Source organism: Columba livia, chromosome 8 (genome assembly GCF_036013475.1).
Source record: "Columba livia isolate bColLiv1 breed racing homer chromosome 8, bColLiv1.pat.W.v2, whole genome shotgun sequence".
NCBI classification, from domain to species: domain Eukaryota; kingdom Metazoa; phylum Chordata; class Aves; order Columbiformes; family Columbidae; genus Columba; species Columba livia.
The window spans coordinates 3347286-3367033 of NC_088609.1; the positions used below are offsets into that span (position 1 = coordinate 3347286).

The following is a 19748-nucleotide window of genomic DNA, read 5'->3' on the forward strand; positions in this document are numbered from 1 at the left end:
TCACGCATCTGAATCCAATTTAAGGTGAGGTTAGGAGACTGAGATATATCTTTAGGATTTAAAGCAGCAAAGGCTTGGGGCATCACCCGAGCCTACATTCCCATGCATTCGTTGTTAAGCTTCTAAGAAAGGAAGGAATAAAACCAAATTCTGGGCATTCATATATTAAATTGACATTTTTATGACAAGATTTTGTTTTATATTCTGAGCTTTAGAAACTTTGGACTTTCCTAATGGCTTCTCTATTTGCAACAAATGGTCAAAGTCTGGCAACACCAGATTTTGGATTCACTGATGTTTAAGAAAAAAACTCTTGTTGGCACATCTTCAACATAAGTAGCCTTCCAATGAATGAAAGCTTTTACTTAAAGTTAGAATCCCTTTACATTCAAGTATTTTCTACAAATTTAGTACTTAATCAGATACATTTAAAGACTATATCACTTCTACACACAGATTGTCAGCTATTTACTCCACTCTTCAGGCTTCACATGCGGAAATGCTCCATGTGAAGCATTCCTGACCTAACATTGGTCGTAGAAACTTTTGGCGTAGGTTGATCTTTCTCAGCTGCCGTGAGAAACCAAAAGACGCAGTTCTAGAGAACTCACATTTCAGGAGAGCCGATCACCCAGCTGCGGTCTCGACTCTTCAAGCCGCCAAGGCTGTCCAGCCGATCATCTTTTTCTTCACTCAGACTACGTTTGGTTGGTGGTGGAGTCTTCCTCTCCTCGTGGATGGAGAGACGTTCCATGCTGCTGTACACCTGCATACAGCAAAAGATGCTTCAGTAGGGAGAAAACAAACCTGCATGGCCTTTACTGATCAAGGGGCGCTATCTCTTCTCAAAACGGAAGATCTTCCCCAAAAGCATGAACTTGGCAGTGTTGGTTGAGTAAATAACACAGTGCAGACGTGACATGCTCAGAGCATGCCAGGGAGGACAGCGCCAACACCTCCCTCAAAAAAGCCCAACACACCATGGAAATACTTTTGAAAAGACTTTATTTTTGTTTTAAAAATTCTCAAATCTAAGAGGAGATATTGCCAAAGCAGGCTCCGCAAGTCTCGAAGGCTGGCATCTGGATCTTGAAATCTTAGTGCAATTCAATTCGGTGATAGGCATCATGGTAGCGACCCCGTTTCATTATCACGAGTCTATCAGCATTGCCCCAAGCTGCTTTCAGAACAAAAAAGTCCTGCCCTCCTCAAGGAATCTACTATAATGCTGACAGCTTAATGAAAGTGCCTTTCTTGGTTTTACAGCCGTCTTTAAATAATTAAATGATTAAGCAAAAAAATCCATCCTTTTAAAACTACACTTGACTGTGGACCTGATTTACATAAGAAGAGATTAATGAAAATAATGTTATTAAAAATTCAGAGCATCAACAAGATAACTATTAATAAATCATATGGCTGAATTGTCAGACAAGAATTTCAAAATCTAATGAGTCTTTTATGCCTCCCACATTACAAATACTGTATAATTTTCCAGGTCTTAAAATAAATTCATTAAAAGTGAACTTTTTCTCTTTGTGGCAAAAACACTGAACCCTAAAGAAAAGCTTCAGTCTCACAGACGAATAATACTCTTGGTGAGAAAAGGCAGAGAAAAGAAACCCTTATGTACTCATGAGAACTTTCAAAACCCCAACTAATCCTCAGGTCCAATTTTAAACATACTTTTGGTGATGCAAATCAGGAGCGAGTCCATAAAATTAATGGTAACTGTTACTTAAGCCCAGTCTAGGACAAAGAACAACAAACTAGTGCTTCAAAACTGACTTCAGCAGTGGGAATCTGGAGGAACTGTCATGGAAAACTGAAACACCTTTCAAAGGGCTGAAGTAAAGTTCCGCCTCTCATCTCATTAAGAAGAAGGAGATGCTGTTCACAGAGCGGGCTGGCCTCAAAACAGCATTTATTCTCCCAAAATACTTGATTTGATCCAAGCTAACGCTGGAGTTGCACTACTTTGAAATGTCTGGAAATCCAACTTTTTATTCCAGATAATGTGGAAGAGAATTGGAGACGTGCAGGGACCTGAATCCAAGAAGCGTGGCCAGAGGGGATCTCCTCAGGGCTTCCTGCCCCTTTCCCACCGCAAAGCAGAACCTTCTCCCTTGTAGCCCCTCACAGATGCTTCTCCAACCTGCTCCTAAAAGCCCGCCAGCGACAGAAATCCTACAAATTCCCCATGCAACCCATGCCAGCACTTAATTATTGTTCAACACTGGAAAATTCTTCTTATCATCTACTCTATACCTCCTTTGTGCCTATGATTTCACGTCAGTTCTGGCTAGAACAGGAAAACCAATGGATCTGCTCCTTCTAGCATTATGTATGTGGAAACACATTAGGTTTTCTGTTTTGCAGATCTCAGATCATTCTTGTTGTTTTCCTCTGGACTCTCCTTTACTGGTCCATGTTTACTTTAAAGAACATTGCCCAGGACAGGACAGAGTAGCCCAGCCGAGGCCTTCCCGCCGCTAAGCAGATGGAAGGGATTTCTTCATTTGCTTTGCAGAAAATATTTGTGCTCGCCCAGCACCATAACTGTCTTTTTGCTTCACTAATTTGGCACATCTAACTCATGATGCACTATACGCCAGATCCTCCTCTTTGACACTGGCACTTTTTGTTCTTCAGGCTGTGTTTGAGACAATGAACAGCAGAGCTGTAAACTTCACCTGTGCTCTTAGCTTGGGATCCCTTTGATTTTAGACCATGAGTTCAAAATGTCAGAATCAATTTTCACCCTAATACCATCTTGTCACCTGCTAGAAGACCCTTTCAAAATGACACTGTTCAAAGTAAACAAGCTTTGGACACTCCCTGTGCCAGAGGGACCTCTGCAGTACCCCATGTGTTAGTGAAACATTCTCCAATTACTCTTGCACTCAACTTCTAATAGGCCATCAACTATCACAGAATAAACAACATACACAGGTTTTTTTCTTTCCTCAGTGAATACTAAACACCGTGTGACTCCCACACATAATCTGCATTATTAAAATCTGCCCCATACAAAGCAATAAAACTGTGTTCCTCTCTTGTTTTCTCTTTCGACAAGCCAGCATGCTCCTACCTTGCTGAACCTCGGCGAGCACGAGGAAAACTGCCGAATTTCCACGTGATCATCATCGTTAGTGTCCTCCTCCTCCTCCGAATCCAGGTGGTGGTACCGTTCCGAACGGGCTGCGAACGAGACGCGGAACATTTTATCAGCGTGGGGAGCTGGTCACTCACCCCTCAAGCAGCACGAGCTCAGCCACAGTCGTTGAACCAATTCCTACTTGTCTGCTTACAAAGAACTTTCATAACCATGAAGAGTATTTTCCTTAATACTGAAACACACCCAGCCAGTTTTGCTCATCCTGTACAATTCGCAGTGCAGAACACCTCCCTCCTACTGGACTTATATCTTCAGCTATATTATATTCTAAGAGCAGCTGATACTCTAATCCTGCAGACCCTTCGTGGTAGGGATATTTCTTGCCTATGGCAAACAATCATATGGAAGGAAACATGGAAACAATTCACTGTCCCCATTTCCAATAAACAGCTTTATGATTGTACAAAGTCTGTCCTGCATACATACGCACAAGCCTTCTTTAAAAAATAAAATATTTACCCCCCCCCCCCCCCAAATATTTCCTCTTTTCCCTTCTACATGTAGAAAAAGGGTTTGATTTTGTGACAGAAAATGGGCAAGCAGCCAATATGCAAAGCTATTTTTAATGCAAAAAATCTAAACTGCCTCCAAAGAGATTCTGTGCTTTGAGATTTGCAGCACTGTATTTCTAAGCCAGCCACGCTGGATATTGTGGGGCGGCCGTTAATAAGTTTGGCTACGGAAAGCTGATAGCTACACTGAGCCAAATTTGCTGCACTGTATCAGCCAGAAAGCTACTTTTATAAATTCTAAATTTTCCTGCATTAGGATTTATAACAGCAATGCCAACTCTCATCAGCGTCTATGCGATGATTTCCTGACACGAGAACTGCAGCCTTTATAAAGGACCCAAATCAAAGTCACCCTGATAACCTGCTGAGCGTGCCTGGGCCCTTGGGGAGTTTGCCATCATTCCTACGTGATTTGCACTGCTGAACATAACGTGGTGCTTCTACCAACCAGGCTCCGCTCGTGGCTGCTGCTCTGCTCCTCTCCCAGCTCAGGGAGTAGCGGTCAAGTTCAATGTCCATAAGTCCAGTTAGTGGTGGGAACACACGGCCTCAGTTTCTACACCAGTGTGGTACCAATACAACCCCCGTACATGCAAAACACACCTCTGGCCCCTCTGCGCAGCCTGACTCAAATTGCTCTCTGCAGCGAGTACATGGAGATTCTCAATCTCTCACTCTCCATCCAAGCCCTAACCTAAAAGCCTCTTCCCCAAACTGGAAGAGCACTCTCTACATAGAATTGCTGCTTTTGCAGCGTGGAAGCTGAGGGGCTGGAGACAAAGGTTGCTCGCTCCCTCCCTTCACCCTGAGCAAAACATTGGAGTGGAGCAAAACGTGCTTCACATGGGTCCCACAAGGAAGAGATTCCATTGAAAGAGGGAAGAAATATCCATAGCTCGGGAACTGAAACAGCCCAGTATCATCCTGCGCTGCAGCCGGAGTGTGGGAAAGACCCACCTGAGCAGTGGCAAGCTCAAGCGCTCTGCACCTGCTCAGCTCTCCAAGTCAAATGAGCAAAGCTGGGGACAGAGGCTGTGGGCACAGACCTCTCCATCCCCACACACCGACCGTCTGGTGCTTGTCTGGAAATACCAGGCATCCTACACAGCACCGATACCACAGCAGTTCCCACGCATTTATACACACCAGACAGGCGCTGCGCTTCATCACAGTATCACAGTATGTTTGGGATTGGAAGGGACCTCAAAAGATCATCCAGTCCAATCCCCCTGCTGGAGCAGGAACGCCCAGGTGAGGTCACACAGGAACATGTCCAGGCGGGTTTTGAATGTCTGCAGAGAAGGAGACTCCACAACCTCCCTGGGCAGCCTGGGCCAGGCTCTGGCACCCTCACTAAGAAGTTTCTTCTCAAATTTAAGTGGAACCTCTTGTGTTCCAGCTTGATCCCATTACCCCTTGTCCTATCATTGTTTGCCACTGAGAAGAGCCTGGCTCCATCCTCCTGACACTCACCCTTTATATATTTATAAGCATTAATAAGGTCACCCCTCAGTCTCCTCTTGTCCAGCTCCAGAGCCCCAGCTCCCTCAGCCTTTCCTCACACAGGAGATGCTCCACTCCCTCCAGCATCTTGGTGGCTGCGCTGGACTCTCTCCAGCAGTTCCCTGTCCTGCTGGAACTGAGGGGCCTCAACTGGACACAATATTCCAGGTGTGGTCTCCCCAGGGTGGAGTAGAGGGGCAGGAGAACCTCTCTCGATCTACTAACCACCCCCCTTCTAATCCACCCCAGGATGCCATTGGCCTTCCTGGCCACAAGGGCCCAGTGCTGGCTCATGGTCATCCTGTTGTCCACCAGGACCCCCAGGTCCCTTTCCCCTACACTGCTCTCATATCCCATTAGAGTTAATAATACTGAAATAACATGATACACTTGCAGTGAAAATAATTTAAATTACTTTAAATCTCTAAAGAATTTTTGCTACATATTTGTCTTGAAGGTTTAGGGTTTATTTTAAAAAAAAGTCTATTGGATGAAAAGTCAGTAGGGAAAGATAATGTTGCTCAAAGAGTCAAGGAAGTTGGATTTCCCAACGCTTTGGAAGTATTGTAACAAATCCAGCACCACGACTGCAGCACCGCTCAGCGCAGGGCCAGGGAAAGGCAAATTGACTTCAGCAGTAAGAAACCTTACTCGGCATTCAACAGAAACTTTTTAAAGCGATTTCCATCAAGTGTTTTGTTCCATTTCTAACAATGACTTTTCTCTAACAGTTTCAAAAATGAAATATGCGCAAATAATACGATGCTGTTTAGGTTGAATCTTTAGTCTTACTGTCAAAATAGCTCGTGTCATCCTCAGATTCCAACTGCGGGATGAATTCAGCTTTCTGCCGAAGTAATCCATTCCAGTCCAAATCTTTAAAGAACCGATGCTGCTTTACTTCAAAGGCACTACCTGAAATAAGCATTTTTATTGCAGAGTATTTCTTTCAGCATTTGCATAGCAAGAAAAACAAACCCTAAAAATATCAAAAGCCTAAGAGAATGTACCTGAGGATGTCTAAGCCAGACATTTTCCAGGAATTTTGAGAAAGGATGTATCCATTTACCAAAGTGGTGAGGGCGGGTAAAATCTGAACAACCTTTCCCCCTTCCCACCTCCTGTTTAATGACAACACATGACTCCCCAGGCTGAAGACAGCATCTGCTGTCACATTCCACTGCAAGTTGCAACATTAAGTACTAATTAACTTCTTAATTTAAAATTTCCAAACTCTAAATACCATCAGCTTCATAGCTGAATAAAGAGAGCGAGCTCAGGAACGTACTTTGCATGTGAGTGGCTCCATTGTCACGAATAAACTCATTCATGTGCTTAAAAAAAGGCAGGAGCTTACGTATCATCCTGAACTCGTATCTTTTGTTATGTATCTCAGGAGCTTGGGTACCCAGAAGGAAAAACCGAGGATTATCTGTCTACTGGTATATGCACTCTTTTTCAAATGAAATTAATATTCATAAAAGATGCTACTGTCTCCTTAAAAAAGGGAACAGTGAGGAAAAAGAGATAAAAGGTTTACAGAGTGCCAGTGGCACTATGAGATGCCCAGTGGAACAGCAGTCTCAGCATTACAGGTATATAAGAAATAAAAATCAGTCTATCGACTCATTTTATAAGGCAAGAAACTCTACAGCTTTTCCATGCCAGCAACGTCTTTCAAGTACCTGAATTTGAAGTAAAGAAGAACATGTGAAAACCATCTGATATCATTATTAATTCATGATCTATTCATCACTCTTGTGTGCACATGTGTTAATCTGCTGAATACATGTGCCTTTTGGAATTGTTATACATAGGAGTCTTTATTTTATCCTTAAAGCATAGTTTCCGATTGAAAACCCAAAATTAACCAAAGTAATCAAATCAATGACAGAGAGAACCTGTACTGTGAAGCTGCAGTGTTGCACATGTTGTTTTAAAACAGGAGTGTGGCTAGACATTATTTATGGTTATTTATTATCAGCAAATGAGAAGCGTCGGCTTGTAAAACTTTAAGTCTGACATTGTAAGACAGAAAGGTTGACGTACACATCTGACTTTGGAAAAGAGATTATCAAACTTTGCTGCATGTTTGGAGAATTCTACAGTACAGGCCTCTAGGAATGGGAAAGTTTTTGTTTATTACATCCAGGAGTTCACATCCATGTAGTGAAAGAAAACTGCAAAGAAATCTGATTATACACTGTTCTAATGGAGACACAACCCTCAAGGCTTTAATGGAACAGCACACATTTAACAAGTGATGTTGCCAAGATGATGATGTCTCTTTCTTGTTTCCCAAACGAGACAGAAACGCCTGACTCGTGTACAATCTACACTAATTCTCAGAGCTTCATCACACAAGATTCTTAAACCCACTATAAACTGTTTCCCAGCTCAACATGGGTGGGTGTGCATCACTGGCCAGGAAGCTTCTCTGCTTCTGGTCAGTACCCTCCTGTGCACAACATTCCTACCTGTTCCCATTCTTTCCAGAGGATTTTGGCGGAGCAGCTTGGAAATGAGGTCCTGGGCATCTGGTGGCAGGGCATCGTCACCTTCCGGCCAGGCAATTTCATCTGGGGACAGAAAGAGACTTGACATTTTCTCCCAGCTTCACACCCAATTTGAATAACTGTTCACACTCCTATACCGTAAAATAAAGCGTTCAGTATTGCCCCAGAATTGTAAATACCTTGAATTCAGCAGCTTGCATATTTAATATAATTCAAGCATTGACATTTTCCAAAATGCATAAAATTCAGCGTCAGCTAAAGCTGCTGTCAATTCAAACAGTGCTTGTGGAGAAAAAAGCATTAAGAACTCTATTAATAAGGTATGAAATGGGACTTCCATGACAATCCATAAACAATGACACTGGTGGTGCTGCGGCTGTATCTTGTGCCTGCACATTCCACGCTCGTTATGCTTGGAACAGAGAGAACAATTCACAGGTAACGATTTCATGCATCATATTTAGTTCTTTGCTGAAATTCGCTTTTCACAAAGAACATTCTGCCAAGTGTGTTAAAAATTTACTGTTTCAGAAAGCATTCCCAATAGGAAATGTTTTCACTGGTGTATTCACTAAGAAAACACAAAGCAATCGTTTGTCCAACTCCAAGCAGGAGAGAGATTTAAAAAGCCACAAGACATGGAGGTACCGAGTACAACAGCTTCAATGTGTTTTGCTTAGAATTTCCTTTGTATTTCATTTGTACAATAGTTATTAATTGACTGAAGTTTGCACCTAAGGAAGCAATAACCAAAATCAGACTGGATTAGACCTGTTGGCGGCTGCTCCTTTCATATTCTCCATTATTTAAGTTAAAAGATAAAAGAAGAGGAGAAGAAGAAGAGAAGGAGAAAAGAAGAAGGAGAAGGAGGAGAAGGAGAAGGAGAAGGAGAAGGAGAAGGAGAAGGAGGAGAAGGAGAAGGAGAAGGAGAAGGAGAAGGAGAAGGAGAAGGAGAAGGAGAAGGAGAAGGAGAAGGAGAAGGAGAAGGAGAAGGAGAAGGAGAAGGAGAAGGAGAAGGAGAAGGAGAAGGAGAAGGAGAAGGAGAAGGAGAAGGAGAAGGAGGAGAATCCCCAAATATTTTTCCCCAATCCCACAAAGCTTTGCGTGACTCCCACACCACTCACAATAGCAGAACTATCTAGCAAGACATTAAGGAACTCAACAACTTTTGATAGCTGGAATCGGACAGATGCTACTTTGACAAAGAAATACATTTTAAAATTAAACCCCATTATTTTACACCTAGTCCTTCCTGACTAAACCGGGGATCCTCAGTATTTCCAGTTTTACTTCACAGCACACTTTGAAACCTTCTCAGAGCCGGAACGGGAACATACCACTGATCACTTGTCCAAACAGCTCCTCAGGTGTGTCCCCAAAGAACGGAACGCAGCCGACCAGAAACTCGTACAGGATAATCCCCATGGCCCACCAGTCCACGGGCTTCCCATAGCCCTGGCGCAGAATCACTTCTGGGGCGATGTATTCCGGAGTCCCACAGACCTTGAGAGAAATGCACAAGAAAGCAATAAACTTACAAATTCCCAAGTTCACACTGAAGCTTATTATTGTCTGCTTTTCCTTTCTGCTCTAAGAGCTTTTCAAGGAAGTCACTAATGATTTGCCAGTAACCGCTTCAAGCTGTGAACAGCTTCCACGAGGCAACAGTCTGTATTTGAGGAACGCGTTACCTGCACAGAAACGTTATCACGTAGCATGAAATGTTCCTAGTGTGGACATGCCAGCTAAGTAGTCCTCTGGTGCATGTGTAGTAAGGCATATGGGAAAAATGCATATTCTGTGTGTATAGGTCTGTCTGCTTGATGGATGTCTGCTGGCACAGCTACAGCTATCAGGAACCCAGCTCTGACAAACCTCTCACATCTCTGTGCTAGCAGAATGAGTTTCACAGATGCAGAATTAGCAGCACAGCACGATTACCCGCTCCAGCGTTTCAACTCGGGAGCTACAGCTGGCACAGGCAACGGCGAAGGAAATCACGTTGGAAGATCCAGGTTGCCTCGGGCTTAGAAGCAGCAGCTATAACCAAATAGCTGTAACAAATATAACACTGCAAAGCGCAAGACCAGGATCTAGTGACCAAAGAGAGTTCCTGCTAGAAAAAGCATTGTTACTTTGAAGCAAAGGAAGAAAATACCACAGGGTGATTATGAACTAACACTTGGCACAGCTGAAAAAGAAAAGTCAGCTGCGATCCCAGGTATCTTCAGAAGAGAGAAATACTTTAAATCCCATTATAGAAGGCACTGGTGAGACTGTACCCAGAACAGTATAGTTCTGTCAGCTATGCCCAGGAGATATGAACTCAAGTGGATAGAGCTGCATGGAAGAGCTATTCACTCAAAGGAAAATCTATCTTGTTACCTAGAAGAACTTAGCTAGTTAAGCCCAGAAAAATGAAGAGTAAGGAGAAAAATGACCCTTAGTAAATATAATGGGGATAAAAATAAATGTTCAAGCCATCAGGAAGAAAAAAAAAGAAACATACAGGAACCATCTCTGAACTTCCCAAGCACCAGAAGGGGGAGACCGTGGAACAACCTTCTAGCAAAATCGGTGTTACGTCCCTAAACCAACTTCTGTTCACACCCGCGCTGCTGCCTGGGCCGCATTTTCAACACCCGAAACAAAGAGCTGAAGTGCAGCACTCCAAAGCAAGGAGTTGAAATAACAAACGATACCAGTTTATGCACAAACATGAAAACGGACTCGTATCTTTACTTATTCTACAACACATGGCACAGTGGCGAGGCAGAGAGGGAACGCTACAAACTCTGATTCTATTCCGATACAGAATCCTGCACCTGATCCTAAATCAGCAGACAGATTTTTTCAGCTTACCTGCTTATCCAGGAATTCCCTGGTATCCTTCTCAATGTGTCCCTCATAAAGATTAGTTGTAAGACTCATTAACCCAATTTTAGACAGTCCAAAGTCTGTTAGTTTAATGTGACCCATGGAAGTTATCAGGAGACTAGAAGGAAGAGAAGAAGTAAAATAAACCGACGTTCAATTGTTTCTCAAAAGCAATTTCAAAAGAGAAGAACACAAGGTAACGCTAAGCAAGTTCTCAGTGTTATGTCCCCATTGAACACCTGGAAGGAATCTCCTATGCAACTGAATATCACAGAGCTGCCAGGGCAACCAGAAATCAGCCTGCCTTCTGCCACAATTCCATCAGTGCAGCAACAGCTCTGAGATAATACCTGAGGACATTCTTCCCACCCTTTCTCAGTGTTTATCTGGTTCTACATCAGTAGCCAGAATCTCCATAAAATCCCCTACATGTCAGATGCCACCGAAGATCTCTGCTCCCTGTCCCCTCCATGTCCTCTTGCCTATGGAGACAGCCCCTGAAGAACTTCTCCCCCCTCCAGCTTCTGAAGAGTTAGAGACTTACTTGTCAGGTTTTAGGTCACGGTGAACAATTCCATAATTGTGTAGGTACTCCAGCGCCAGAACAGTCTCAGCAAAATACATCCTCGCCATATCAACAGGTAGGGCACCAATGTTCTTGAGAAGGGTAGCACAGTCACCTCCTAGGAAAAACGTTGCAAATATGTCACGGTGAAACAGCAAATATCAGCGAGAAAGAAAAGCTGTGGGTCTGCAATACTACATTAGAGTACGTTTCCTACAGGCGCTCTCAAGCCTGTTAGCCTGAATTCGAAAGCTCTCTCTACACTCAGACTTGAGCTTCAAATACATAATAAAATCTCAGTAAAAGTGAGATCCATGTATGCTGAGCACGCTTGCTCAAGAACTGTACAGATGCCATAAGAAAGCCTTGAAGAAAGGGCAGTTCATGACAGTTTGGCCTCCCTATACATTTCTTTGCTTTGCACCGCTGGGACACATACTACTTCTGATACACAAGCTTCTTAAAATACTAAGTAAACACCTCTGCAGCGACTGACTGTCCCTGCACATGGAGAGCAGCCACCCTTTGGACACAGAGGGTGTACAGAGAATACTGTGTACAGAGAATAACTCTGTGGGCCCCTGATTCAAATTTCTTAAGGAACACCGGCCACACATTTCATTTGACTGTCATATCTATTTGCAAATAGGGATTTATACCAAAAATCACAGTAGATACATCTGGTTTCACTCCACTAATTTAACTGAAACAGCATTGATACAATAAACTTTCAGCCAAACAAGCCAGGCATAAGAAATCAATCCTACCCAGCAGTGGAGATATATTGCTTACAATAAGACACAGTGATAAGAAAAAAAAATCAAATAATATTCCAACGAATAAGAGAAACAACAATAAAAATCCAGCATAAAACAGCACTGTGTTTTTTTCAAAGGCTGTTAAAGAACACAGACTGTGGTGCTCAGTGATGCTTCTTAATCGTCCTTTTCTAACTGCAGAGCCAAGCAAACGTGTGTCCAGCCACACCGTCCCACAGGGGAGCGGGGGGGTTTCTTTTCAGTGAGGCCTGGGAAGTTCATGCTGATTTCTGACCCCAGCAGTTTTCCACACGTGGATTTATGTTTCCTCAGCTGCGCCGCAATCATGCTGTATTAGTCACGGGGACTCACAAATGGAGTATCTCCTTACGCCAAACTGTACTCGCGGCAGAATGACTCATTTTTCCCAAGCAGGACACACACTCCTCCCCAAAAGGGCATCACGACATCCCCTGCGATCGCAGGGCTGACGGAGCTCATTGTCCGCGAAGAAAGGACCAGCAGACACCTGAGACGCTTCTTATTCATTGTGTATAGAGCAGTGCAGTGACCAGTCTCACATCCCAACGCACACATCTTCTAAATCACTTAGAAACGTCATCCTTTACGAGGAGACACTGCACGTCCATCCTACCCAAGGTGCCTCTGCAGCTGCAGACAATGCAAACGTACCTTCCACGTACTCCATAACCATGCAGAGGTGGCGCTTGGTCTCAAAGGAGCAGAACATGCTGACCACAAAGGGGTTCTCAGCAAACGTCAGGATATCTCTCTCCACAAAAGCCTGTTGGATCTGGTTTCTCAATATTAGGTTCTGTTTGTTGATCTTCTTCATGGCAAAACGCTGACGGGTGGTCTTGTGTCGCACCAAATACACCGCTCTAGAAAAGCACATGTCAAGGGGAAATGTTCAGTTTTCAGGTCAAACTGGTTTTTATGTGGGTTTTTTTGGTTGGTTTGTTTCGTCTTAAATGGATCCTAACAGCCTTATCTGTGACTCCATAAAACCCCATCTCAGGGCCAAGCTCCTCTAGAAGAGAAGGAACCCTAACACGTTTCCTTCCAAAAGCTACTTGGCCTTCTTGAATTGAGCAGCATTTTCACTGATGTGACTAACACGGAGATTTTACAGGCAAAACGTCACATCCTTCAGTATCACTGCAGAGAGGGATGTGTTTTTCAACACTACAGTCACCATTGCACTTAGAAAACGGTCCAAAACATATGGAATGAGCACGATTATTTTCCAAGCTCCCTAAAATTAATTTAACGCAACACTGTCACCATGGGTTTCCTTCAGTAAAGTGTCTCTTACATTTCTATTACACTCTCAAGCACATGCTCAAATTTGGCTGTTATGACCCACTGAGTGTCCCTGGTTATCAGTGACAGCATAATGACTATCACAGGTAAGGGTTTCTGAACCCCCTTTAACATTCTCCATAGGTTTGTACGAGCAGTTAAAATTTTAACTGACCCGCTTCATTCTGGATTCTTCAACGGATAATAAAATTTAAACGCATTTTTACTGTATTAATTCTCACGGTGAATTTGTCCCAACGTAATTTTAGCATTTATTTTAGTATTTTAAGTGCTCGCAGGCAACCACATGTTACATATATAATCTGAACCCATGGAAGAAGCAAGAAGTATAAATTATTTCTCCTTCAGTATTCTCGCTGTTTCAATGAATCATGAATAACATTTGCAAGTACAGAATTTTACCCTCGCTCATTTAGCCTTTAAACAAACACAAATCACAGGACTTAACGAGACACCATGGATGGAAATGCAGACTGCCTTGATAAGCAATGAGCAAACAGGTGCAAAATCATTTTCTCAGACTCATGGAACTACGTTTTTTAACTAAGACTTAGGAAATCTCATAATAAACTAACTGACAATATTTTCCCTAGAGAAAACGTTTAGGGAAAATGTCTTCCAAAGCAAAGTCTAAAAGTCTCACCCGTAAGCACCATTACTGATCAGTTTAATAGTTTCAAACTCTTCTTCAGATGGAGTTTTCTTTGACTGGACAGAGGCCCCACGGCTCTGGGGAAAGAAGACAAGCAAATGGGAATCAGGAGCAGGAATGACTTCATTCCATACGACACTTCTTCACACTTTAAGCAATATTCACACAAACTCCATTTCTAAGCCTCTGGAGTCTTCAGCGTTAGGATAATTGTCTGTATCCCAAGGACCCTTGTAGATTCCCTCCATAAATATTACCACAATCAGTGGACAATAAGATTTTCCCAATATTACATTTTTTTATAACCCAATAGTATAAAAAACAAAGGATTTTTGAAACCTAGTGTGTTATATAATTAAATTTTTCCAATGGTCCATTACTGAAGCCAACTCTCTTCAATATCCATCACATTTTACAACTGCAGATATAAAGCATTTCTGCAGGTGATTTTCGTTTGTAACCCTAAAAAAAACCCCTATAAAACTTTACGATGATGCCTGTTTGCAACTCTTAATCATCCCACCACCACAGCACAGAGACCTGCACATTTTTACAGTGTACGCTCTACATGCGCTTTGAAATGCCAGCGCTTTTTTAAAATTAAAATTACCCTGCGTTATAATTAATTCTTGACTGCAGACAGAGAAAAAAGTGATAGACAGAGTGAGTGTATTAGTGCTTTACCTCGACCGAATCGTCTGTCTCAGGAGTGTCTGGGCTGTCATAGCTATTCAGCTGGGCCATTTCTGCAAAGAAAGAGGAGAGATTACTCCTAACCATCTCAATCAAACACTCTTCTCTTTGTTTATACAAGACTAACAGTACTTTAAGAAGTGCTTGGAGATGACCAAGGACATTTTTCCCCTCTGTAAAAAGCCACCCCAATTATACAGTGATAACCTTTAACATGTTGCAAGCTGTAGGCAGTATTTTATACACAGATGAATATAAATTGTTCTAATTTCAGCCTGACTTATTCTAGGTGGTTTCTATAATAAGTAAAAGCAATAAATGCAAGTTTGGGGAAAGCAGCAGCTAGTTCATATTTAAACTTATTCCATGCATGTATGTCTGCCTATAGCCTGGTGGCACTTCCATACTCCAGAAAAGAAAAAGCGTTATATTTCATCAACTTCTCTCCATGAAATGTGTCTGATTCTGCAAAATGCTGAGCAGCAGCAAACTGGGAGAGAGTCAGTTGGTTTAGGCTACTCAGCAGTCTTAGGAGATGCTATAAACTTTACAGACCCAAATCCTACATGAACGACTATCTCTGCATAGACCCCACTGACATTTCTGGGTGCCCTCCTTACAGAAAGGAAATAAGGCACCTTGATACATCCACACATTTCTAAAGAAAATTTGACTTCAGTAAGGGGAATTAGCGATGGAAAGGTTCTCTCCCATGACAGGGATCAAAGGAAATTTCACTTTAATGTCAGATTTCAACAAATGCTATTAAATTGCATTTAGCAATCTTTGGTAGAAATTTTCCCAAGGAGATCTTCCCTTGAAGTCAACCTGTCACTGTCATTCTACAAACACCAGAGAAGTTCAACTAGTCCTACCCAGCCAACCAATTTATGCTAAAACTACACTCTCCTGATACAACCACAAGTATGGTTCAACTGCTGAAATATTCTGCAGCGACCTCGGGTCTCTGTCACACTTTCTATTGTTGCTGAGCAAGCCGTGCACGCTCATAAAACTTGTCACAGGAGATTCAGACAGCAAAGTACCGGGCAGAAATACAATAATAACGCACATATTCCAAAGGTTGGATCTTCTGGGCCTCTGTGCAGTTACAGCATATTCAATTTACCATATGCACTTCTGGCACCTAGCAGCAAAGCTGTTACTGTCCTCTAAAGCATTACTCTCTTTGGTTTCACTGCTATGTAAGACGTAAAAATACAATCTCATCTCCACCTAAAAATTCATACTAGTCCTCGTTTCTTATAGAAAATCACAACACATACACTTTTCCCAGAAAAGGCAACAAAGTGGGATGAAGGAGACTTTCCAACCAGGCCACCAAATAACGGGCAAATTTACTTTTACTGCCCAACAGCACAGAGAAAACAGTGAACTCATAAAGCCATTTTCTAACATTGCTTCGGTTATAATACAGGGAGACATTATTAATATCGTAAGTAAAGAAGTGTCACTGTTGATGTGCGACCCTTATCCCAGCACCACTCCTGTGAGACACGGGGCTGGAAAGGACAGTCTAGAATTGGACAGCAAACAGGAAAATAAGGAAAAATGGCCTAGAAATCAAACCAATGAAATAAAAGCCTCCTTCGGCTATGGAGTGAGCGTGAGGTCTGGTTATCTTTGCAGCAGTTTGGAGAGTACAAAACAAGAGTTCTCACCCTCCAGGGGATCCCTGGTGAGTCCCAGCTGGCTGATAATATAACGAGGAATGTCACATTTAATTCCTTGCCCTTCCTTGGCATGGCCTTCTGCAGCTTCCAACAAATGGTAGAACTCTTCAGGATCAAACTCCTACAGCAAGGTGGTGAGAGACAGAGAGAGGTAGATGATTCAGCTTTACCCTTACTAAAGGTTTCTCCCGTACAGGAGATACAGATGGCAATAGTAAGCACAGCTAATACATACAGAATAAGCTTAAATTTATGTCCTTTCTTCATTGTCTTCCAAAAAATAACCATTTTGAAGAAGCGATGGAAGACAACCGGAGTCACCAAACTCATCTAAAGCACAAAAATGGTTTTGAAAGCCAATGAATTCCCAATCTGAATGGAGTTGTGTCCAGGATTTTCAATCTAACCTAGTGGAGACTTCTTGAATAAGTAAGCGTAGGCATCTGTCTTGCTGGTTGTGCAGCCTACTCCTTCATCACCAACACTGGTCTTCTTTACACTATGGGGTTCACAGCAAAACCATCCATCTGGCGGTCATGGAGGAGGAATAAGGGAATGCTCCAAAGTCTACTGGTTCTCAAAACTTCCGCAGGTGTTTTCAAAAACTGGTGTAATTGGAAAGACTGGACCACTCTTGCCTACTTTGTCAAAGAAAGCTCCACAAAACTGATGTATCTTCTAGTGACTCCAGTGACAAAAGTTGCCCGTGAACACACCGCCCTCAAACGTTAACTGTGCATCCGTATCCAACCACAGGTTACTAATCAGCCAACCTCTGCAATGTCTCAAATGGATGCAGCTTCCCTGTCATTTCTATGTCCAGAAAGAGCCATCAGACTGTGTGCTTCATCAGGCCAGGGAGTTTCACCCTGTCATTTCCTAAGTTTTCACCGTAGGTTTGCGACACGTTCTCCAGCCCTCCAACAATTTTTTGTGACTCCTCCCTACACGATCATCACTTTTTCAATATCCTTTTGAAATACAATCAGAGAACTGACTCCTATAAACCATAACCAGAACAACACTCTACACCAGAAGCCTGATCCCCTCTTTCCATATATATTCAAGGTCTATATTAACCCTCTTGCCATGTGATCACAGTTAGAATGCACGTTCAGGCTACTTCTCCACAATATTATTGGAGTTGCAGGCCTCCGGCACACAGCAGCCTACTTCATTGGGATGGCCTAAAGACTTTTCACCATTTTCTAGAATGATATAAAAAAATACATTCTTATTAGTCAGAGCAAGTCATTATAAAGCAATGCGACTTGCTTTTCCATGTATTCCAATAGCACCAAATAGGAATTCAAACCCAGGCTTCCACATCTGCTTGGATCTCCCACTGGCCTGTCCTTCTTTGTGTTCACAACTGGAAAACCTGACACCAGGTTTGGCTGGAGTTGCTGGGTCTACGGTAAGAGTTTGATTCCAAGACCCCAAACACCATTTATATGACGGGAGGGAATTTCTCCCTTAGTGACAGCTCTTTACTGTAGCTACTAACAATGTGAAGAAAATCAGGTGGCATCAAGTAGCACGAAATTATGTCAATGGCTACATCTGGCCCCTCAACCATAAAATTTAGACTGAAAAAATAATATAGCTGCTGTTGCAGCTAACAGTCCATTGGAAAGATACTTAATGCAAAAACCATGTAGCACTTCACTGACTTATTTTTCATCAGTTTTAACGAGAATTTAAAGCTTTCTCTTGAAGGCTTTGTGTTCCTTATCTCCTCAAACACACACCGGACTCTTTAGATCACAGGCGCGCTCTCCCCAGGACCAAACTTACCAGGCACTCGAGCAGCCGAGCGGGTCGTGCGATGATAATCATCAGCTTCTTCACAAGTTGGGTAACGAAGGCGACCTCGGAGCTCTCGGATCGCTCGTGGGCCTGTGGAGAGCAGAACATCACATTATGGTCCCAGCCATGAACTCCTATGTTCTATACGTCAGTCGCCAGCTGAGGAACCGCGATTGGGCAGCAAAGGCACGACCGAGCCAGGGCGGGCCGTGATCTCAGCTCGATCAAGGATGCCAAGTTACATACAGCTTTTCCATTACGACTGACTCCTTTTATCATGCGAGAGGCTCTATTTGCATTATATCAGCTATCAATTATATTGGATACATTGTGCTTTTATTTTATTTTTTTTTAAATGAAAAGAGGAATACTGACTTTTTCAATTTTACCTTCTACACGATAGCGACGTCTAGATAATTACTAACAGCCTCACATATTTCTAGGCTTTGCTTTCAGCTAGAATTTGAACTACTTCTGTTTATCATCAAGAAGCTTTCGTATTTCTTTCTTTAATTGTATAAAGCCCGCTGAACAACTCCAGCACTGCACTGTATGCTACGCAGGACCAAGCAGACAAAGCAAGCAAAGAGCATATAGAAACTTAATTCAGAGACTTTATTCTTGTTCAATCCCTTTACCAGAATGCGCTGTAAATTCAAGGTTTGGTGTATGTGTGTCTGTATTTTCTCAACAATAAACACGCTAAGCAATTATTACAAAAGCCAAAACAACAGACACCAAGACAAATTTGAACAAATCCCACAGATTACTCGCCTTTTGCTCAAGCACATGATGGTTACGTTATGAGTCCTGAAGCACAAATAAACTAGTATTTCATTGCAGGGGGATAAAAAGACGGTTCCAATGACATGTAAAAACTCTGAAACAAAGTATAGCTATTTTCTTCCCCACTGTCTAAAACCAGGCTTTAGCACAGCCACAAATATAAAGTCCAGAGCTTAATCAATGGGCTAATGCTGGCAATAAGCCAGTTGCTTATAGGAATTATATTTTATCAAGAAGGATGCAAGCAGCAATAAACTAAAAGGTTCATTTAGCATTATTCATCAGCACCATCAAAGAAAAAGACATATATGGGTGAGAAGCCAAATCACACTGGTGATCACTTGAAAGAACAATAAAAACACAGGGAAGCAGGAACTCGGAGTTAGAAACACACAGGCAGCGTTTTAAATAATATATCCTGATATTTTATTACCAAGATTTTTTAAAGTTCATTATTTCTCAAATTGACACGGGTCAGAATAAGAAATGGTGATTGTCTGCGTCAGCGCTGATGAGCCAGGGCTTTAACCTTGAAGAAAATTATGTACCTGCTAATTAATTATCTAAAAACAATAGCAGAGATGCTTCCTGGCTATAAAGCCTTAAAGAGAAGATTATTCTGAAAGCGCTGAAATAAGTTGCCATTTTTTCTAACTAAAAGCTATTTTCTAATTATAAAATAGAGAATAATCAAAATGAAGATGATTAGTATTCACTCTGTGTCCTCTAACACAGTATGCAAATTTATTAATTAAAATTTGAATTTTAGAAAGAAATTAATGCTTTCCTATTTGAAAAGCCATTCTGGATCAGCAGGGGTTAAATGTGCTGAAATGAATAAATAAAACATCAACAACCTGG

The 19748-nt window shown here is 42.2% G+C and overlaps 1 protein-coding gene across 21 annotated transcripts in view; it reads right to left on the reverse strand.

The window, feature by feature from the left end:
- MAST2 (microtubule associated serine/threonine kinase 2) overlaps positions 1-19748 on the reverse strand; it is a 218166-nt gene that overhangs the window by 15310 nt on the left and 183108 nt on the right. For all 21 annotated transcript variants that reach the window (XM_065071488.1, XM_065071486.1, XM_065071480.1 and 18 more), the window contains 12 exons: positions 18090-18191; positions 16281-16413; positions 14590-14651; positions 13897-13982; positions 12603-12811; positions 11131-11269; positions 10572-10704; positions 9047-9212; positions 7671-7772; positions 5986-6108; positions 3092-3201; positions 612-766 (listed from right to left, as the gene is read on the reverse strand). In XM_065071488.1, the coding sequence (XP_064927560.1) occupies positions 612-766; positions 3092-3201; positions 5986-6108; positions 7671-7772; positions 9047-9212; positions 10572-10704; positions 11131-11269; positions 12603-12811; positions 13897-13982; positions 14590-14651; positions 16281-16413; positions 18090-18191 (1520 nt within the window). The remainder of the gene's footprint in view (positions 1-611; positions 767-3091; positions 3202-5985; positions 6109-7670; positions 7773-9046; positions 9213-10571; positions 10705-11130; positions 11270-12602; positions 12812-13896; positions 13983-14589; positions 14652-16280; positions 16414-18089; positions 18192-19748) is intronic.